Source organism: Pecten maximus, chromosome 6 (assembly GCF_902652985.1).
Source record: "Pecten maximus chromosome 6, xPecMax1.1, whole genome shotgun sequence".
Taxonomy (NCBI): domain Eukaryota; kingdom Metazoa; phylum Mollusca; class Bivalvia; order Pectinida; family Pectinidae; genus Pecten; species Pecten maximus.
This window is the reverse complement of record NC_047020.1, coordinates 39996985-40016814: the sequence shown is the minus strand read 5'-3', so window position 1 is coordinate 40016814 and position 19830 is coordinate 39996985. Positions and strand designations below refer to the sequence as shown.

The following is a 19830-nucleotide window of genomic DNA, read 5'->3' as shown; positions in this document are numbered from 1 at the left end:
TAATTAAATCTCTCAAATTCATACACTTTAGCCAGACTTTTTGCGTACTGTACTGAATGCCAAACACCAGTTTCCTTTTAATATTACCACATGTACATTCAACTAGTTTTAAAATCAATCACCTAAAGAACATATACTCACTTTCCTAATTCATTACATTCACCTTACAACATAGCAGACACCAGCCAAGATATCCACACTCCACTTAGTTAAATCATTTTCGACTATCTATTCACTTTATTTTACTGCAAGAAGCGAATCTTGTACTAACTACAGTTTAAAGCAGATAGGCAAAATTATTGAACTAGACTCTATTACATTCGATTTAAATTATGTTAATGAAGGCTACATATGTGCTTCTTCAATGTGACAAACAAGTGGAACTCGATCCCAAAAGACTTCTACACAGTCAAAATCTTTTTTGAATTAAATCCGAACGAGAGATTAACTAAGGGAGATAACTTCTAACAAAACACTTGTTAACCTCTTTCCGTTTTAGTAAATTATGGTAGATACGTACAAGTTTCTTTATATCACACTACGTACATATATATCAAAAAGTTAACATTTGTTTTATTGCCCTCTACATTCTGCTAAAAACTCCCACACTTAAAAACTTTATTACAAATTTTCAATACAAATGGCCATCTATAAGAGGGCGACACCGGATGCTAACCTTTTCAAACATGCCACTGAATACAGAAGCAATGTTGTGCGAGAAAAGACTTGGGTAGGTTGTCTTGGGCAAGTTCTTGACAATGGAGTCTACAAGATACAGTGACGGTAGTTTCTTCTTTTCATTCGCCTGTTAATACAAAAAAGAAACATGAAGAAAACTGAGCAAGCCTGTGGATCTTCCCAAATGCAAACAGTCTGGACCATAAATATCTGAAACGAGAAAGCACATCAAGTATACATTATTCGCAACAAAATTCTGTGGCCCGTCAATTCAGCTTCACCTCAATTTCTTCTGTTATGAATATGGAGCAAAGTCTGCATTTGATTGGCAAATCACTCAAGAGCTTTTCAAGAGTAATTCTCTTCATACTTACCAAACCTTGAATATGTACTTACCAAATATGTAACTTCTTTGATATTTAGATATATTTTACTAATGCACAACTCATCAACATTGATCTGTGTGTTACCAAAACAGTCTCCTTAAGGATTAACTTTGAATGACATGCTGTTCCTTCACCATTTGAAATCAGATTGTCAAATACTGTTCATCACAATCACCAAATTTAATACCAAACTTGCAGAAATCCATCATAAATTTTTTGAAGAATTAGAATATGATGCGATTAAACATCTCATGAAATGAAATGAAGTTTCCTAGGTTCAAAAAATCCTTAGATGGAAGGTACTAGTTGTTCAGATCAATCCAAACCACAGACTCGGTTAGTTAAATAAGGTCTGTTTTTTTTAAACATCTGAACAGTCATGTCATGTCTTGTCATACGAATTGACGTACATTATCAAGGATCAAATATAGGAATTAATTAGGTCCTCCATTTAGGGCCTCTCATTAGGTTGTCTTTTCATGGCCTTTAAAAAATGTCATTAGTTTTAAACAAATGTTTTCCATCATTATGAAATCAAAATTTTATAAATTTATATAGCAAAAATTTTTTTTTTTTATCAATTTGTTGAACACTTTACATACATAATTTCATGTCGATCCATGATAGTGCACATCATCTATGTAGCATGGAGTAGAATTTCATATTTGCAGTATATACTCATATGGGATAATTAAACAAAAACGTCTAATGATGAATATTTTCCCTTGTTGGAGCCTCCATAGAATATATACTGATGAAAATGTACACCCCTAAAATAGTTATTACATGGATGTGTATAATGACTTCAGTCAAAGAGTTCATTCCGTCTGGTAAAGTCTGTCAATTTGATCAGATTCCCACAATGGACACGCACGAAGATGCAACTACCATGTATACCCATCAAGCCTTTCACTATTCCTGGACAAAGTGTATACCGACTGTCCGATATATTCACAACTTCTTTCCCTGAAACCATTAACTGAAATATTTGCACCATTTCCAATGAAAGGCTTCATAGGCATTGTTCCACCTCGAGATATCCATTGTTTTTATACTCCTGTGTCATTACTGAAGAGATAGGGTATTATTACACAGCATCCCATCATCTGTAGCCCATGTTTGATTGTACCGCTCCTTATCTAACGAAGTTAAAGAGATATATAATCAGATTGATTTGGGTCAACGATGATGACAGCATGTATGATATTTCTGAGTCCACCTATCTCATTCAGTAAATCACTGTGTATTTCAATGTCATATGAAACCTGTAGGTCCACCATTTCCCAGTGATGACTACTATCAAACTTGTATTTTCCAACGTCTTTACATGAATTCAATAGTATGATCAAAATTAAATTTTTTTTTTACAATTTTATGAACAAATTTACAAATTGGGTTTGTTATGCTTTCAAAATTATCAATTCTAACTGGAATTTTCAGAATGAAATTCAGATGTTTTTGGTATTACAAAGTTTGTAATTGAATTTGTTGATGTCCAAAACTAAGAATGCTTCAAGATAGACGAGGAAAATACAACATGCTCCTTCCCGAGTTGAAATGAATTAAATGTCAGTCATGAACTTGAAAAGGTTGCAAATTACCCTGCTTATTGACGCTAATGAAATACAAATGATCCAAAATTTGAAGTGGTATCCGATATGTTGCAATGATTGTACTATTCAAAGATTTAATTGATAACTGCAACCACATTCAAAGTCAAGCTGAATTTGATGGCTAAACTACATGACATTAAATATCAAACTCGAGGGACTTAAAAATTCTTTATTTCACAATTGAATTTACAATGTAATGTCCAAACAGGAAAATGCAGGAATCCTCGTTCGTTTTTTGTCCAGAATTGTCCTTTAATGTCTATTTTAAACAGGCATTACCCGTTAAATTTGATATTATAGATCGGCTTTAAGTCTGAATCAATCATTTGTCAAATTGATTAAGAACGCAATCTCAACACGACATTATGCGGAGAAGTTACATGTATGAAATGTCGGAAAAAATATTCTAGAACAAATGTATATCCATTATTGTCAAGTGTTCATATGCATATTGAAGCTGTCAAATGTACATGATATTCAAAAGCACTAAACATGTATTTTTTATTACATAATGCGTTTAATTTTCCTTAACTATACGAATGAGCTAAATTTTGAACTATTGCACTTTCGCATGCCAACTATTGAGCTATCGGAATTTAGTCCTACCATTTCAAGTGTCTATAAGTCACTCAGATGTCAACACTGCCAGACGACAGTCATGGCGACTTCTAGGCCTACAGGAAAGTCGAGATTTCAGTGATTCTAAGTGTGTTTTAATGATTATGTAATAGAACAAGTATATCATGGGTGTCTGTGCAATATTCCAGAATATTTGACCCTCGGTACTGGTACGATGTTCTATTGCACTCAGCCTTTAGCCTCGTGCACCCATGATATCTTTGTATAATACCGTAGAATTTCTCTCTCACAAATTTGATTCATGAATTCACTCTTTTAAGTTGAAAAGGCTGATGTTTTAAAGATTAAAAATTCAAAGGACACAGACAAATGGATACTTCTTGAACAGATCTAATAAGGTCTTCATTATGACGGATCTTGTGTCAAATAAATTATGATCATAATCAGTCTACAGCCCTTCAAAGAGGAATACAGAAAACAATTTGTAAATGACTGGTCGTGAATAACGGTTCCCATTCTTACTTCATTTCCAGATTTTTTTACCTTGCAGCTTCAAACCTTTTGTCAATAAATCATTATTTTGATCAGCTGCTGAATATCAAGCTGCAATAACGTAAGCTCTCTGAAGATGGTTCTTGTATATTTGCTAGTCAGAATTAGGGTCACCAAGACCTCAGATCAAAAGTGTCACCTTTTAAACATTTTAGTCATTTTAGTTTGTGTGTATCAAAACTTCCTTGCGGTTCTATCGAATTGTGTTGATGAATCCCTGGTAATAATACATATAATATAGTACAATACTTGTCAACTAATTGCTGTATACGATTTGATAGAAACATTTAAATTCAAGTTATAAATTTAAGAACTGTTCCGAACAGATTGCCAATATATACGAGGTCGGAATCTGTTAAATATTTGTTTTTCACTTCGAACTTTGACAGTAAAACTTGTCAATTGTTAGATGCAGATATTAGTATACCAAATATAAATATCAGTCAGAGGTTTAAATTTTCCATAGTCTGACCTTAAAATTTTCTCTTTTCCAACATCCTAATCCACAGTATACAATTTGTTAATAGAGTGCCATTGAAATACGATAAATTGATAATTCTTAAATTTCCAACTTATTTCTGAACTGGATGTTGTGACAATCAGAACTACTGCAGAGTGCCAAAGCCTGGTTAATGTTCCATGGAGACACTACCAGACAATACAGTAAAACTTCCTTGATGAAAACAGGCTTTATATGAATTTCTGCATTTCAAAGAAAATAAAAATTCCTTAATTGACCCAACCTTATTAACTTCAGATAAAATAAAATATTTCCTCTGATCCTGTGAAATTCATTGAAAGAAAGTTTTACTGCATATAAAAAAATCCAGTATTTTCCCAGTGTACTGAAGAAAATATTGACCAATATGTCAGATTTCAGATTAATTGTTTTCTATCTTTTAAAAAAACAAAACAAAATTAGAGCTTTTGGGAAGCCCAAAGTTTTGACATTGTGCAAACAAATTTTTCCATGGAACCTTTCATTGCACAGTGTAATGAAAATTGGATTTTGTTTGAGAGGATGTTATTGTTAATAAGTTTCTTAACTTGTGTCCAATTTCATTTGATTTTTTCAAATAATAGATGTTTGAACTAATTGGAAGAAAAATAAAATGTAACACCCAAAACCAAATAAAACTGGGAAAACACTGGATAATACAAATCAACAATAGAAAATGTAATAACAATAGGGAGCATGGCCACCAGACATCTTTGGATATCGGACAGGAATATACACCAGACTGGCTAACTTCTTCACTTCATCGCATCAAGTCAACTCCAGACATCATCACGGCAATAGGACTCCCAGGGACTCAAATACTGGATACATCAGTATCTTCTCCAGTCTTCGCCAAACACATCTTCAACACATCTTTGCCATAACATCTTCTGGTTCTTCATACAAATCATTTTTCATATTGGACAATACAAGCATCAATTACCCTGCAGTAGTTCTGTTGACAAAATCATCCAGTTGATGGGAAAACCATAAATGATTGTTTATAGTCCGACCATAGCATTGATTATCATATTAACTGTTGATGCCGGTGTCGCATCCAATAACTACACTGGCACACTTCTGTTCCAGCACGAAAAATTGGGATGACTCTAGTTACAGGCATTTATTAAAAATATTTCAAATGTTTTGCTGATTTCTGTATCCTCTTCATTCAGTATTATCATGGTTAACATGTCTGTTCAAAATTGGCACTTTTACAAGTTTCCTGTTAAAATGCTATCAGTTTACATCAAATCATTCTTTAGGTCATCCTTCATCTAAACAGCTAGACTTGCAGTCCAGAAATTTCTAAAAGGTATTTAAGTTAACCCGGATTACTCATGAATGGCAATGACTTTTTCATATCTTGTGAAAAAATAATCTTTCCAAGTATATCTGTCACTATGATGAACAGGTCAGGTAAATATAAATCAATGTTATTTCAAGGCACTTATTATAAAAAAGTGATAAATCTACAGCTAGTTGTACTTGAACACAAGAGACCTGTAATTACTGAATTTTGATGGGACAAGTAGAATTTCTTAAAATGCTTTTAAAATGCTTAAATTTAACAGTGCGAAACTTGAATTCCTTTTTTTAGCAATACAATTGGTAAGGACTCATGAAAAAAATTGTAGATTGATCACTGCAGTATAAAGGCCATTTCATAATACTGATTTTTGCAATGTCTGATTCATGTGATTTCAATGTCAAATCTCACTCTTATGTCAATCTGTTGTGTCAACCGTCACCTTTTGAATTGAATAAACACATAAAAGATATAAGAATATCATATGTCACTCTAAGTCTTACAATTTGGATTGCAGGTACATTTCTAGCATTTTCTACAATGTACTGTCAGTATTAATATACTGAAGAACATATCCATGGCCACAGACAGGAACAAGACCAAAAATAAAACTTTCCAAGCAAACGGCAAAATTTAAGTACGTTAAAGACTGAAAAATGGTTATGAATGCATAAAATTTCCCAACAGATTTACCAGTTCTAATCTGAAAGAGTGCTTTAACACTTCTCCAATACAATATTGTTAACTTGTTTCATATCAAAGAATAATGACGAGTATGTCAAATTCAATGTTTATTTATGGACAGTTTATATTTTTCAATGGGAGTAAATTGTCGAGAGAACCGAGAAAGTTTCTTCTTATGACTGTACTGTATCAAATGTATTACATTACTGTATCATGTTATTCAGCATATATATCTGTGGACTGGCAAATGAATAAATGATGTTTTATACTCATCGGTGTAGATATACCGCTGTATCAAGAATTCCAATGATTTTTTTAAAATGTAATGAATTAATATAATAAATGCTTACACTGACTGTCACATTTGTTTCATAATCAATTGTTACTAAGGTAAGGTAGCATCGAACCCAAGTCAGATTTCACATTTATAATGAAGATAATATAGTCTGGGTGAGAATAACATTGCTTTGGGGGCATCTGGAGACCCGTGATGAACCCAAGTCTTATTGTGTATGTTAACCTTTTTGTCTCATTTAAGGAAGAAAACTGATGAATTTTGAATAAATTTTCAGAGGTAAACAGCAAATTTTGGGAATTTGACTTCAATATTTCTTCAAAATATGTCTGTGGTTTAACTTCAAGTATTCATAGTTTTTTTTAATATGTCCAAAGTTTGAAGCACACACAGTTTATGATTGCGTTTCTGCACAGATCACATGCCCACATGTATAGGGCCATTTGTAAACAACAGGTTGAATTGAAAAGTCTGTCAATATCAATCCAATGTTGTTTCTATATGCAGCACTGGACTTGGTGGTATAATGCTTAATTGAAATAGTCTATCTAACAATAGTCGCAACAATATCAATCAAATTCATTATTGTCCTACAATTTGGACAGCTGTTGCAATCTAGTATCAGTAACTAATGTTAGCGCATGTTACAGATTACTAGACCACAACCGAGCTTTGGATACGGTAGTCAAAGCTTCAGAACTGACATATCATTGGAATTCTTAATAAAACGTTCCAATTCTTAAACAGTTCAGTTGTAACTGTTAACAAAAATACAGACACTGCTATGCCATCTTTATTCATATATCAGCAAGTTGTACACAATAAATATACAATGCTAAAAATATGTTCTCATAAAGACAACATTATATAGGCTGCAAAACAAAACAATGAAATCAAGAAGGGAAAGAACTATATTCTTGAATAAAACATGAAATATACATTTACAAAACAGCAGTACGAATATATATATATATTTATCAAACAGCTGTTGGTGACTATGTCACGTGACTAGACAGGGTGAACAAGGAGAACGACTAAATTTATACATTCTAACATACAATTCATTAAATTCAATTCAAAATAAACTAAAATTCTATCATTGTAGTATTGGAAATCAAAAAATAATAGAAGACCTGATTTATATGCGTTTCGATCACTTCGACAATGTGCGACGCATATTGCTCGTTTTCTTCCGCCAGCATGGTCAGCATGTTGATCAACGGCTTGCTGTTGCACGTCAAATCCACGAGAGATGACTTGTAGTCGTTGATAACTTCGTTCTCCATCTTGACTCACAAATAATTATACGTCCTTTTACATAAATGGAATGATCACACGTCCATAATGTTCATAATTAGGAACCATTTGCCTCCCTGTCCGTTCTTCCTTCCTCTGTTTGATTGCAAATGGCGAGTGCTTCTGGCGATGACGTCAATATTTGTAACGCTACATGTGATTGGTTGTCTGTTGGTGAGTGCTCCAATCAACATATCGGTTTTATTAACAAACAGCGGTGTACGTGCGTTCAAAAAAATTATGAAAATAGTGTGTTCCTTTTATGTCGTGGTATTTTATTTCGGAAAAACCGAAGTGCTTGTGTTTTTTCAATACAAAAATTACTTCAAAATAAAAATAAGTCGCTTTATTACTTTTATTTGCGTTCTTGCTAATTGTAACAATAATCGATGGATAAAATCAGATAGTATCCGAAAGTATATTTACTTCCGGGTGGATGATAATTTCTTCATGTATTTCGTATTGAGCAATGTAAAGATAGACTATTCTCCATCTACCAACTGTTCTGTACCACACTGAAAATGAGGAACGTGGAGCCATACTGAACTCATAAGGAACAGACTTACAATATACAGGTGATTGCCCTTAAATATCGGCATATGCCCATGCTTGAGCGTACAAAATAAGACCCCTCTTGTCACAAGATCCAAAAGGAGGGGGTGGCCTTTGTGCGAATGAGGTACCTGTGGTTCGACCCATGATATGATACTAAGTAAAAGGTCTGAAAGAGCATAGCTTTAGTCACTGCATGACACTTATTTTGGTGTCATAGAAGATTTGTCCAGAAAATTGTTTATACAATGTGTATATGATGTTCAATATGTGTATCCCTGAGATGATTGGAGCCATATATCTTGGGCCTTGCAGTTGTATTATTGTTGGGGTTGGGGTTGGGGTGGGGGGGGGGGGGGGGGGGCAATCAACATAAACACTTCATTCACAGGACACATTTCCATACAGTTGCTGAACTAGTCATATTGGTTAGCATGATGACCACATAGGCATTTATACTTCAAAATGAATTGCTCCAGATTGATTGGACCCAATTGCAAGTCCCAGACTGTTAATTGATAATTGATGCACTTGGGAATTTAGGCATTAGTGAAAAACAGATACTCTTCCATAACTTCCTCATGTGCACTTGCTGGGTATGAAACGATGAATTTACTCCGTTCACATCATTTTCCCTGTTTACCTGCTGGTCACTAATGCCTGCCTCTGGAGTTTTTAATTGTTTGTGACTTTTGCTTTTAGCATGCAAAGATACTTTCCAAAGATAAAATCTTCTTAGCCTCTGAGCAACTGTTTGCCACATATAAAAAAAATGCAGGAATTTATTTTAAGATTTTGAATATATTGTTATGTATCACAACCTGTATATGATTTCTATACTTGATCCTATACTGGTTCATATATATACAAGTCTATTTACATGTATACATAATAACCCAAGGAATATTATCTTTCCTTATAAGCAAACTTGGTAGAAAATGATCACAATGTAGAAACAAAATTTCAAGTTCTAGATTAATTATTAAGCATATTTAAGGTAAATATACCAGCTTTTAACAAGCTTTTAACAAGCAATTGCCTGAAGCAATTTTCAATTAAGAGAATTATCACCATTTCATTAGTGCTTTATATGCACTTTTTGGATTATGTAGATCAAATAGTTTATATACCAATTACCATATAGAGATTCAATAACATCTGAAATTATTGTGTCACTGCAATTTTATGTAAAGTTTGAGACCTATTATAAACAATTAAAGAAAGTTTGACTGAATTATTGTTTGTGTGTAATGAGTATTTTGCTTTTTGTATATCTCATTCTCAATCTGCTTAGTATACAGATATTCATTATGCACTTTGTTTTGAATATCTGATAGAGGCTAGTGTAGTGGGACTGGACTGGGTCAATTATCAATGACCAGGTAGCTCAATTGGTAGAGCATCCGGCTAGTTTTATAAGGTCCCGGGTTGGAACCCTGGTCTGGCCACTACATTTTCTCCTCTCCTGTTACAAAATTGGCCCCCAGCTAAAATACCCACTGTGTTGGTATAAGGGTCTCGTGTGTTTCGAGGGCGAAGACTTGGAAAAAAGGAGGGAGGTGTGTAGCGGGACTGGACTGGGTCGATCATCGGTAGCTCAATTGGTAGAGCATCCGGCTAGTGTTCGGAGGTCCCGGGTTCGAACCCCGGTTTGGCCGCTACATTTTCTCCTCTCCTGTTACACTAGCAAAGGGGTTATAAATGTCCTTCATCACATGGTGTATTTTCAGATCTGTACTTTATTCAGTTTGTCTCATTCTTTCTGTTTTCATATTTTGTTTTAGGTATTTCCATTAAACAACACAATGGAAGACTATAAATATCTATTCAAAGTGGTTCTGATTGGTGAAGCTGGAGTCGGAAAGACATGCCTTGTCCGAAGATTTACCCAGGTAAATATTTAAACTATGTTATTCCTAGTCAGAATTATCTGATTGACAATTTGATCAGAGCTATTGTGATATATAGATATATTTCTAAACATTTTCTTCAGGTTGGAAAGTATGGTTTATGTTTTTCCATAACGAAATTAAAATTCATCAAAACTTATGCAAATTAGGGTAATTCCTTTTCATTTATAATTCATTTAAGTATTTCAATTTCAAAATATTTTATTTTCAACACAACAAGTATGATAATTTTTACAAGGTATTTTTTACATAAAATATCAAGATAAGGTGTTGGCAAAAGCCTATATAAGCCCTTTCTTATAGATTTCCAGTTTCATTTAAGTATGTATACATTGCAACCATTAACCTGTTAATTTAAATGCCAATTAAATTATTGACCATTAAAAAGTTAATGACCATCAAAATAATTATTTATCAATGGCAATTTAATTGGTCAGCTAAGAGTCTAATTTAAAGTTCCTTTCATTAAAATGTAGTTTTATCATCCTTAACCAGTGTTTCCAATTATATTTTATTGATTTTTTCAGGGCTTGTTTCCTCCTGGCCAAGGAGCAACTATAGGTGTGGACTTCATGATCAAAACAGTAGAAGTAGACGGAGAGAAGGTCAAGGTATGGATGGATATTTATTTTTGTTTTTTTTTGTTTTTGTTATTTTATTTATTTAGGTAAACAAGGTACCAGTATCTATTTGTTTACTGATTTTGACAGTTTTATATAGTTATATAGTGGTAGTGCTGGGAATCAGTTTCACTTTCAGAATCAATTATCAGAATCTTGAAATTGATCGATTCTAGATTAATTACAAAATTGCCCTTTTGTAGAAAATTATTGTACATCTCAATACATTTATTACAACATGTTTTAACCTTTGTTATCAATAGTTTTAATAATTAACACAAACAAAGCATTATAACTGTTGTTGATATATTTTAAACTTCTTAATCGCTTGTAAACGACCAATAAATAATATATAACTAAAATATAAGACCAAATACTTCTTGCTTCGGTAACATTACAATACATGAAGCCGAAGAATTACGAACAATTCAAGCAATTTCCTATATATCGGTAATTGCCTTTAAAAAATCATTAGTGATGATCCTTTTTTTTATTATTAATTTTCGATTATTTTCAATCATTGGCCCCACCACTATGTAGCAGTACTACAATTATTAGTACATATCTGTTGGAGGGAGGGATGTACTTCAGTTCAAGCAAACTAGCCCAATTTTTCCTCTGGCCTAACACCAGACATTTTGATGGAGGCCGTACATGTATCTGTCAAAATGCTAAGGTCGTGTGTCGGGGGCTTAAGGAGACTTGAGCTAGTTTAATTGGTTCTCATCTATCCAATAGCTACAGTTTATGTTGGTTTAAATTACAGTTACAGATCTGGGATACGGCAGGCCAAGAGCGGTTCCGGTCCATCACTCAGAGTTACTACCACTCGGCGAATGCCCTGATTCTCGTGTACGATGTTTGCTGCCAACAGTCCTTCGACAGTCTTCCAATGTGGATAGAGGAAATTGAGAAATATGCTAGCTGCCAAGTTTATAGCTATCTTGTTGGTCAGTATATTTAGGAGTAAATCTCGTGAAATTTGTATCTGAGGTTGAATACCTTGAATACCCTGCACATGTATGATATATTGGATGTTAAAATTGAAGGTCTTCATCAAATTAAAATTTCATCTTCAAACTGGACAAACACTTTGTATAGTAAAACTTTCTTAAGATGAACAGACTTAATATAAATTTCTGCTTATTGCGAAGTAATTGAAAATCTGGAATTTTGCTTAACGTTATATATATTTTACAAAACTTTATAATGAATTTTTGATATAACAAAAATCGTTTCTCTGGTCCTGTGAAATTCATCATAAACTAGTTTATTTATATGAAACCAAGATATATCATTTCAACTCCTCTTCATATCTTTAATTTTATTTATTTACAGGAAACAAAATTGATCAGATCAACCAAATAGAAATTCCACAATCAATTGGTCAGCAGTTTGCAAATCGATACGAAATGAAGTTTTTGGAGACATCTGCAAAAGAGGCAGACAACGTTGATAAACTGTTTTTTGACATTGCACATCGCCTGACTGCTCAGGCCAAACAACAGGAACTGGAGGTCGACAAACCAGTCAACTTCAATGCCAGCAACACCACAAATATCTCCAACTGTTCAGGCTGCTTAAAGTTTTGATGGTTTGGATATTGAAATTAGAAATTGGTTGCTTCTTCAGAATGTTTGAATGATTGGTAGTCTCTGTCATGTAGGCTCTTGTATAAATGCCATTATTTGGTGGTCTGTGTCAAGAGCCAATATGAGGTAGACTAAACAGCAGGTATGGGTTGTCTGAGCTGTGCAAGTGTCTATGTAACCAGCTTAAGTAGTGTTCTCAATTTCTTTCCTCATCTGCCTCAGCTGGATGTTTGATATTCAGCATGAGCTGAATGTTTGTTGCCAGTGTAATATTGTAGCAAGCACTCCATGTGATTTAGTGCTTGTAGAATGTTTAGTCAGGATGTGAATTGAATTCCAATTTGTCTGCAGTTTTATGCAAATTGATTGCAGAGAATTTCAGGAAATCCAGACTCTGAATAATTTTCTTCAGTTAACTTTTTTAATAGTTGAGTAAGTAAAACTGCAATATCTCAAAAACTGTTTTTAATTAATTGCATACTCTTCAGAACACACACTTTAAAGTTATTATGGAATGACATGTATAATACATGTTCAAAATATTTGATCATCATCAGTATTATGGAGATTTCTGTTGAAGTTGAAATTATTTTCTCCAATTTATTATGTTTAATTATACACTGCAATGGTACTAGGTATTTTGTTTGTGTGGAATTTTATTTTTTCCCTAACTTAAAGTTGATTTCGTAAAAGAAAACTCATGCATGGTTCATCAACCATCATAACCAGAAGTTTTACATGTTAATTACCTACATTTATTTCACTTTCTATGTTAATGTTGTACAAAGTTTGCCAAATCTTTAAATATTTTGTTATGTTGGCTAATATAAAACCACCAAACAGAATTTTTCAAACTGATATTTATTTGTAAAGTAACATACTTGTACATTCACATACAAGCTAGAGTAAAACATATATAGGATTCTCTGGTCCCTGAGTTATGAAACAAATTCACTCTACAAATTCAGTTCACATTTATCTTGTTATTAATTGAAAGTTTAAAATGATCAATTGTTATGATCAATATAAACTAGATATTTGTGTATTTTGATATTGCATTGGAAATGATGACTGATTTCTTCAGGGTCCTGGCCTTGTGAGTTTCTTACTTCATCCCACACAAAAAGACTTCCAGCATTGTTAATTTGATCACTTGCTCATTTCCATTACTGGCTTATGAGTTATCTCCCTTCATTATGAATTTTGAATTTCATTACTGGATTGTCTCCTTTCAGTGTGTCAGTTTCTGGCTTGTCTCACTTTGTTTATGCAGACAAAACGGCTTGTCAGTTTTTAAATGTAATATTTCAAACATATATCTTGACGGACCTGCAAATGTCAATACAGGCCTTGGGAGTCTTTGTCAAGGCTGGTCTGAAAACAATATAAAATCACCAGGTCTGTCTTTATTTCATATACGAACAACACAGGTCCATGTGGTTTAACAGTTTGGATTGCAAAAAAGAAAACATCCTAGGTCTGATATGTTATTTCCCTTTGGGCCTGTCAAATTTTCTTAATGGGTGGTCTCCCTTTGATAAACCAGGCCCTGCGAGTTTTATAACCAGTTTGTCTCCCATTGTTCAGGTGCTGGTGTGGTGAGTTTGATCGCGGGCCATTTTCAGCCCACGTAGGCTGTCAACATTATTGCTGTACCAGCTACTGATAGAGTGAAACAAGATCAGTCTGGTCACAGTGCTCATTGATTTCCATCACTGGATTATCTCCCTTTGTCTGTTTGTGGGCCAGTTGAATTCAGTTACGTTATTCATACTATTACGCTTTCCCATTGATTTATGCCAATATAATTTTGAAAATAAAAAAATAGTAGACTAATAGTCAGGATAAAACACAATAATGGTATTGATTATATTCATTGATAGTCGAGGCATGGTTAATTTGTTTTACTCGATGGTGATGTTATTCACAGTGTTCAACAGCTTTATACTTGTGCCATAGAAGGGTAAGTCTTCCTAAAAGAATTGAAATGTGTTTAAACAAAAAAATGTCAAGTAGGAACTAGAGAAACAGTGCTGTACTAGGATCAGATCTCTAGACAGGTGTGTACACCTCAATAAACATGTTAATAAATATATCATGGTAAATATGATATAATCGTGCCATTTTAATAAGGCCATAATAAGTATAGTACATCATGATTTCATCTTAATTTATTAATTTCAATATTCAACCACCGTCTGAGGGCCTGTCAGCATCAGCCATTTTCTGCTTCCAACACAACAGTAACAAGGGACATTACTCTAAATTCAAATTCAATCTTGCGCCATATTTGTTAGTGTCTGGAGCAGTGGACACTATCGCCTCATAATACCCATGTGTGTAGCAAATGGGAAGTCAGTATTTTGTCATGTGATGTACAACAGTGATATTTCATTGACAGCCACCAATATTGACATTATCCATTCCTCTTTAAATCTGATCTGATTTATAATCTGATTTTTTCAGAGTTATAGCCCTTTAATTCTGAATTTGATTACTTTCAAATCAAATAAACGCACATTTTATTGATAGCATATTACAATTTTTAAACAGCAACTTTTTTCAGAATTATATAGAAATTATTCAAAATGCCCTTGATAATATCACCAAAATCATCTTTGTTTCTTTGATTTGAAAGGACAAAACTGTTTTGACGGTTATGTATATGTTCCGACTGTCCAAATTTCAGATAAGATGAAAGGTTACTGTAAGGGTCAAACGACCACAGTTTTTGGTTGTGTATATGAACATGGCTTATAACCAGCCTCTGTTGACTGAAATGTTTGAAATGACCCTAACTATATGTAGAACGGTGTTTGAGATTGTGCATTACAAAGTTCAGCATTAGAACTGGAAGTATGTGTGCAGGAGAACTGATGGATTTGCAATCAGTGTATGTATTATGATTTATTGGTATGTATATAAGATTTATAGACGTTCCAAAGATTATCCTCATTGGATGCCGAGATTTTTTCCTGAACAATAAATTCATTTGCTGTACATATTCTTTAATATGGAGGTTACTAAGATTTCTTGTTTAGAGATGTTCTTCAAAATGTGTTCAATTTGTTAAACCATTCAATGTGTTCTGTTTTCACCCTGTCATAATGTGTTCCAATTTTTCAGCCATACCTTGAAAATATTTATGTACATGTGACTTTATTAATCATGTTATTTTCATTGAGGAAGATGCTTTTGTAATGTGGTTCTGAAAAATGTCGTAATTGTAACAAAACAATGTTATGCTTTTGGCATTATTCCTTTTTCATTGGGGCATTTTTCAAGTTTTACTGAAAAGAAATTATTCAAAACTAATGATTTGTTAAACTTTTCGAGTTTTACAAATACAATCTTGATAAAATAATAAATTTAGAGAAAGCTGTTGATGATGCTATTCAAAAATGTCTGATTCTTGAAACACTGTAATCAAAGTGAAATATGTCTGAGGGAAGATGGAATATTTAAGGAAATTATGTTTTGCATTGATGGAATTGCAAAATTACTGTAAATTATATAAATATATATATATATGTTTTTTTCTTTTTTTTTTGCATTTAAAATACTCTTTTTTTGCCCCTAACTACCTGTATATCCACAAGGGAAATCACATTGATAAAAATGAGGTTGAATTTCAATACCACTGTCCCTCTGTGACATATCGTTGCCATAGTAACCAATGATTATTTTTTTAGATTTCCAAATTATATTTGTTTATTCAATTGCCATGTTCACTGTATATGAATCTAGTCAACGTACATTTATTAAATTTGCATTTAACATTTTTATCACATTTTTACAGAAAATGTCTCCTGTAAAAGCACAGAGTATCTAGATTTACCTATCTGTATCTAATGTTCAATCAATTCTCAATTATACTCCATCGTTTGATAACAATTACCCAATCAGAAAATGGAATGTAAAAATCTGCAATCAACTTTTGTGAATTTATTTGTCATGTTATTGGTGAGGCAAGACAAGTATATAGTTTGTTAATTACTTACTTATAGTTAAGTTTATTTAATGACTAATTAATTATGCTTAATGATGAATGTGCAATAAATACAGAAATGAAAATTGTGCAATATCCCACTGAAAGATTAAAATTAGGAGATAATTTTAGTGTATGACACTGACTGATAACATGGTTGATCATCAATTAATGATAATTACCGGTAATTACAAATTCCCTACCTAAACTGTCTCATCAGCATTTATCTCTGTATACAAATATACACTCTAGTCACTAAAGCCTTCACAATATGAAAGTTTTTTTTTCGAAAACGCCTGGATAATGTGAATTGTATTGTTTTCAAATATATTGAAGGTTTTTTTTTATAATTGAGGTTTGATAAACTTCAAACTGATTTTTTACTCTGGATGTTTTTGTTTTGTTTCTTAAAGTATTAATTCCTGTGAAGGTTATTTTTTCAGCGGTTCCAATTTAATATGCAGTCTTACCAAAGGTTTGAAGTAAAGAGGAATGTTGGAATGTAATATTTTTGCAGAAATTATGAAACAGGCTATTATTTTCTCTAATTTTATTTTCAAAGCATTTATTTATTTATATTTAGAGATTTTAATTTTCCATAATTTTCTGTAATAGCAAAAACTAGAACACTGAAAAAAATTAAAAGTGTCAATAAAAATCCTTTGAAAATAATGAGCAAAAATTGAAACTGTTTGAAAATAAAAACCTTTACAGTAAATTATAATGTTTATATCTCTTGAAATCCACACACTTTTTAATTTGTTAGTACATGTACAATGTATATACTTGTACAGAACTAGTCTTCACAGGTAAAGTCTTCGTATAATAACCCGTAGTGTACTGTGGGACGATATTGGTCTTTTATCGCTAAATAAAATTAGATGGTCTGGTAGCACAGTGGTAATGCACTTGCCTTTCATCTAGTCGTATGGGGTTTGAATCCTCGATCAGATATGAAAAGGTATGGGGTGTCCTGCCCATGCAACCACATGGGTTTTCCCCGGCTACTCCAGTTTCCTCCTACTGTAAGACCTCTCGCCCACTTCCATCGGGGCCAACAAGCATAATAATATACATGTAAGTTGTATTTGCAATTGTTGTAAAATAAATAAAGTATACATTTTTTATTTAAATTACATTTTATCAACAGGAAAGTAGGTATCTATTGTTCTACTAATCCCTATGTATTTTACATTACTGGCAATGATTCTCTTCAGAATACTCCAAACAGGTTTTAGATATTAACCTGATTTTTCTGTATGTTATTTATGATTTTTTTTTATCATTATCATATATAAGAAACATTTTATTTTCCCCTGTATATCTTTTAAGCTTTAGTATGATTTTACCTTATTTTCATTATTATATATAATTTTACATTTTCAATCTTTCTTCTTCCAGTTTGTCCCAAATATTATTTGATTCAGTTGAATATGGAGAGATGCATTTGGACAGACAGATGGTTGGTGTGTTTGTCCATCAGAATGTCTTAACATCTGGTGAGGAGCCAGAAGAAACACAGACTAGGAAAGATAAAAAGACAATTATACAAGCATGTTTCAAATAAAAGTGAAATAATTTTATTTAGCTGAGACATCATTTTAAATTCTGCTTCTATTTTGATTCTATAAAAAAAAACTACGAATATTGATTATAAAGTCCAGTCCCAGCAAAAAAATTAAGTTTTATGAATTAATTGAATTCCAAATTTTGACAATTTTAGGAATTAATTTTACATTTTTTTGATTTTTTTTTTCTATTTCAAACGCATGTTTCAAATTTCAAAGTTTTCTTGGAGAGAAACTATTACACAGATTTGAAAATTGACTACATTTGCTTACAATTTCTTGATTGACATTTATTACATAATGGAATATATTGCAGTATGAAATCCATTTTTATTCATTATGTACACAACTTTCATCGTGTATGGAATTAAAAAATATCAGTAGTAGTACTTTATTAATCATTATTGTTGTTTACTAGATCTTGATATTGTCTGTATCATCAAAAATATTGACCAGACTTGGTTTCATTCGAATTTCTAGTCAGAAATGTATAAAATACAAGTTTATTCATACTTTCATGAAATCTAAAAAATGACCAACCTATCTGTGTAGAATATATTTTACATAGATATACAGTATATATATATATATAGATCATACTAGAACAACGAAAAAAATAATCCAGTTCAACCAACCAAGTTTAATCCATTTATTACTATCACTACTACAAGTTGTTTACAAAAACATGCTTTGTTTGCTTTGCATTCTGATATTGAGATTTGTTTTGTCATATTGATATTATAATAAACATCCTAGACTCAGCTTTATTGTTTGTGTGTTTTTTTGTAACTTTCTGTTTCAAGCTTGCCCAGACAAATTCCAGGGGAGCTATTGCTATACCCCAAATAATTGTGTTGTCAGCGTCAGTAAAATGCTAGGTTAAAATTTTTATAAAACTGTTGTGTCAATACTACCAGAGACATATATAGATATATGTATATATGTCTCTGATACTACAAAACAAAAAAATAGTTTAAAAAAATAACAAGAAACAGTTAAGATATTTTACATGTGTGTTCCTTATGAGAATACCTTTCAATTATTACAACATTTTTTAACCTTCCGACTTGGACAGTGGCATTTGACCCTCTTTTGGATAAATTTAACCCAGGCCATATTATGTTATATTATGAGATAGTGCTTTCATATTTGACATGTGTGTTCCTTGGCACAATACCTTTCTATTGGTTCTACATTTGCAGACATGCATGCTGACCCTGACCATGACCTTTGACCTGTTTAAAAAAATATGTTGTGACTGAATTTCAACCCACAGTGCAAGCTTTGTTGTCTTTTACCATGTTTATCACGTTCAAATACTTAACCATCTGTATAAGCCTTGATTAGAAATACTAAAATCTTACAACATTTTTACAGAAAAGACTACCTATATATACCAAAAACAACTGAAACCTGTTTTGCTTCCCAATATAACAGTTCACAGCGAATGAGCCTTTTCATATCTGCTCCTTGAGTGACCATTGTAGACAGGTATAACTAATATACATTATATCAAATATGGCTATATAGTAGATAGGAATTTAGATGATTATGAACTAGATCGAATTTTAAAGAAGATGATTTTAAAAATTTGTAAAAACGAGCAGTACAGACCCCATAGACCTTTTCCTAAAGCTATGGCTACCTCCCTTGGCGCACCTGTTCTAAATAATAACAGCGCAAACATTTATTTGATGTATTATCGATTT

The 19830-nt window shown here is 32.5% G+C and overlaps 2 protein-coding genes across 2 annotated transcripts in view; one reads left to right on the top strand and one right to left on the bottom strand.

Annotated features, from left to right (window-relative positions):
* The window catches only part of LOC117329764 (pre-mRNA cleavage complex 2 protein Pcf11-like), a 28608-nt gene extending 20570 nt beyond the window's left edge, over positions 1-8038 (bottom strand). The window contains exons 1-2 of the mRNA XM_033887889.1: positions 7729-8038; positions 677-805 (exon numbers count right to left, since the gene is read on the bottom strand). Coding sequence (XP_033743780.1) covers positions 677-805; positions 7729-7881 — 282 coding nt within the window. The 5' untranslated portion in view covers positions 7882-8038. The remainder of the gene's footprint in view (positions 1-676; positions 806-7728) is intronic.
* Positions 8039-8334: 296 nt separating this feature from the next.
* Positions 8335-18883, top strand: LOC117329763 (ras-related protein Rab-30-like). Its single transcript, XM_033887888.1, has 5 exons — positions 8335-8466; positions 10228-10335; positions 10881-10964; positions 11740-11923; positions 12312-18883. The coding sequence occupies exons 2-5, from the start codon at positions 10249-10251 to the stop codon at positions 12563-12565; spliced, it is 609 nt and encodes a 202-aa protein (XP_033743779.1). The 5' UTR covers positions 8335-8466; positions 10228-10248; the 3' UTR covers positions 12566-18883.
* The last annotated feature ends 947 nt before the right edge of the window (positions 18884-19830 follow it).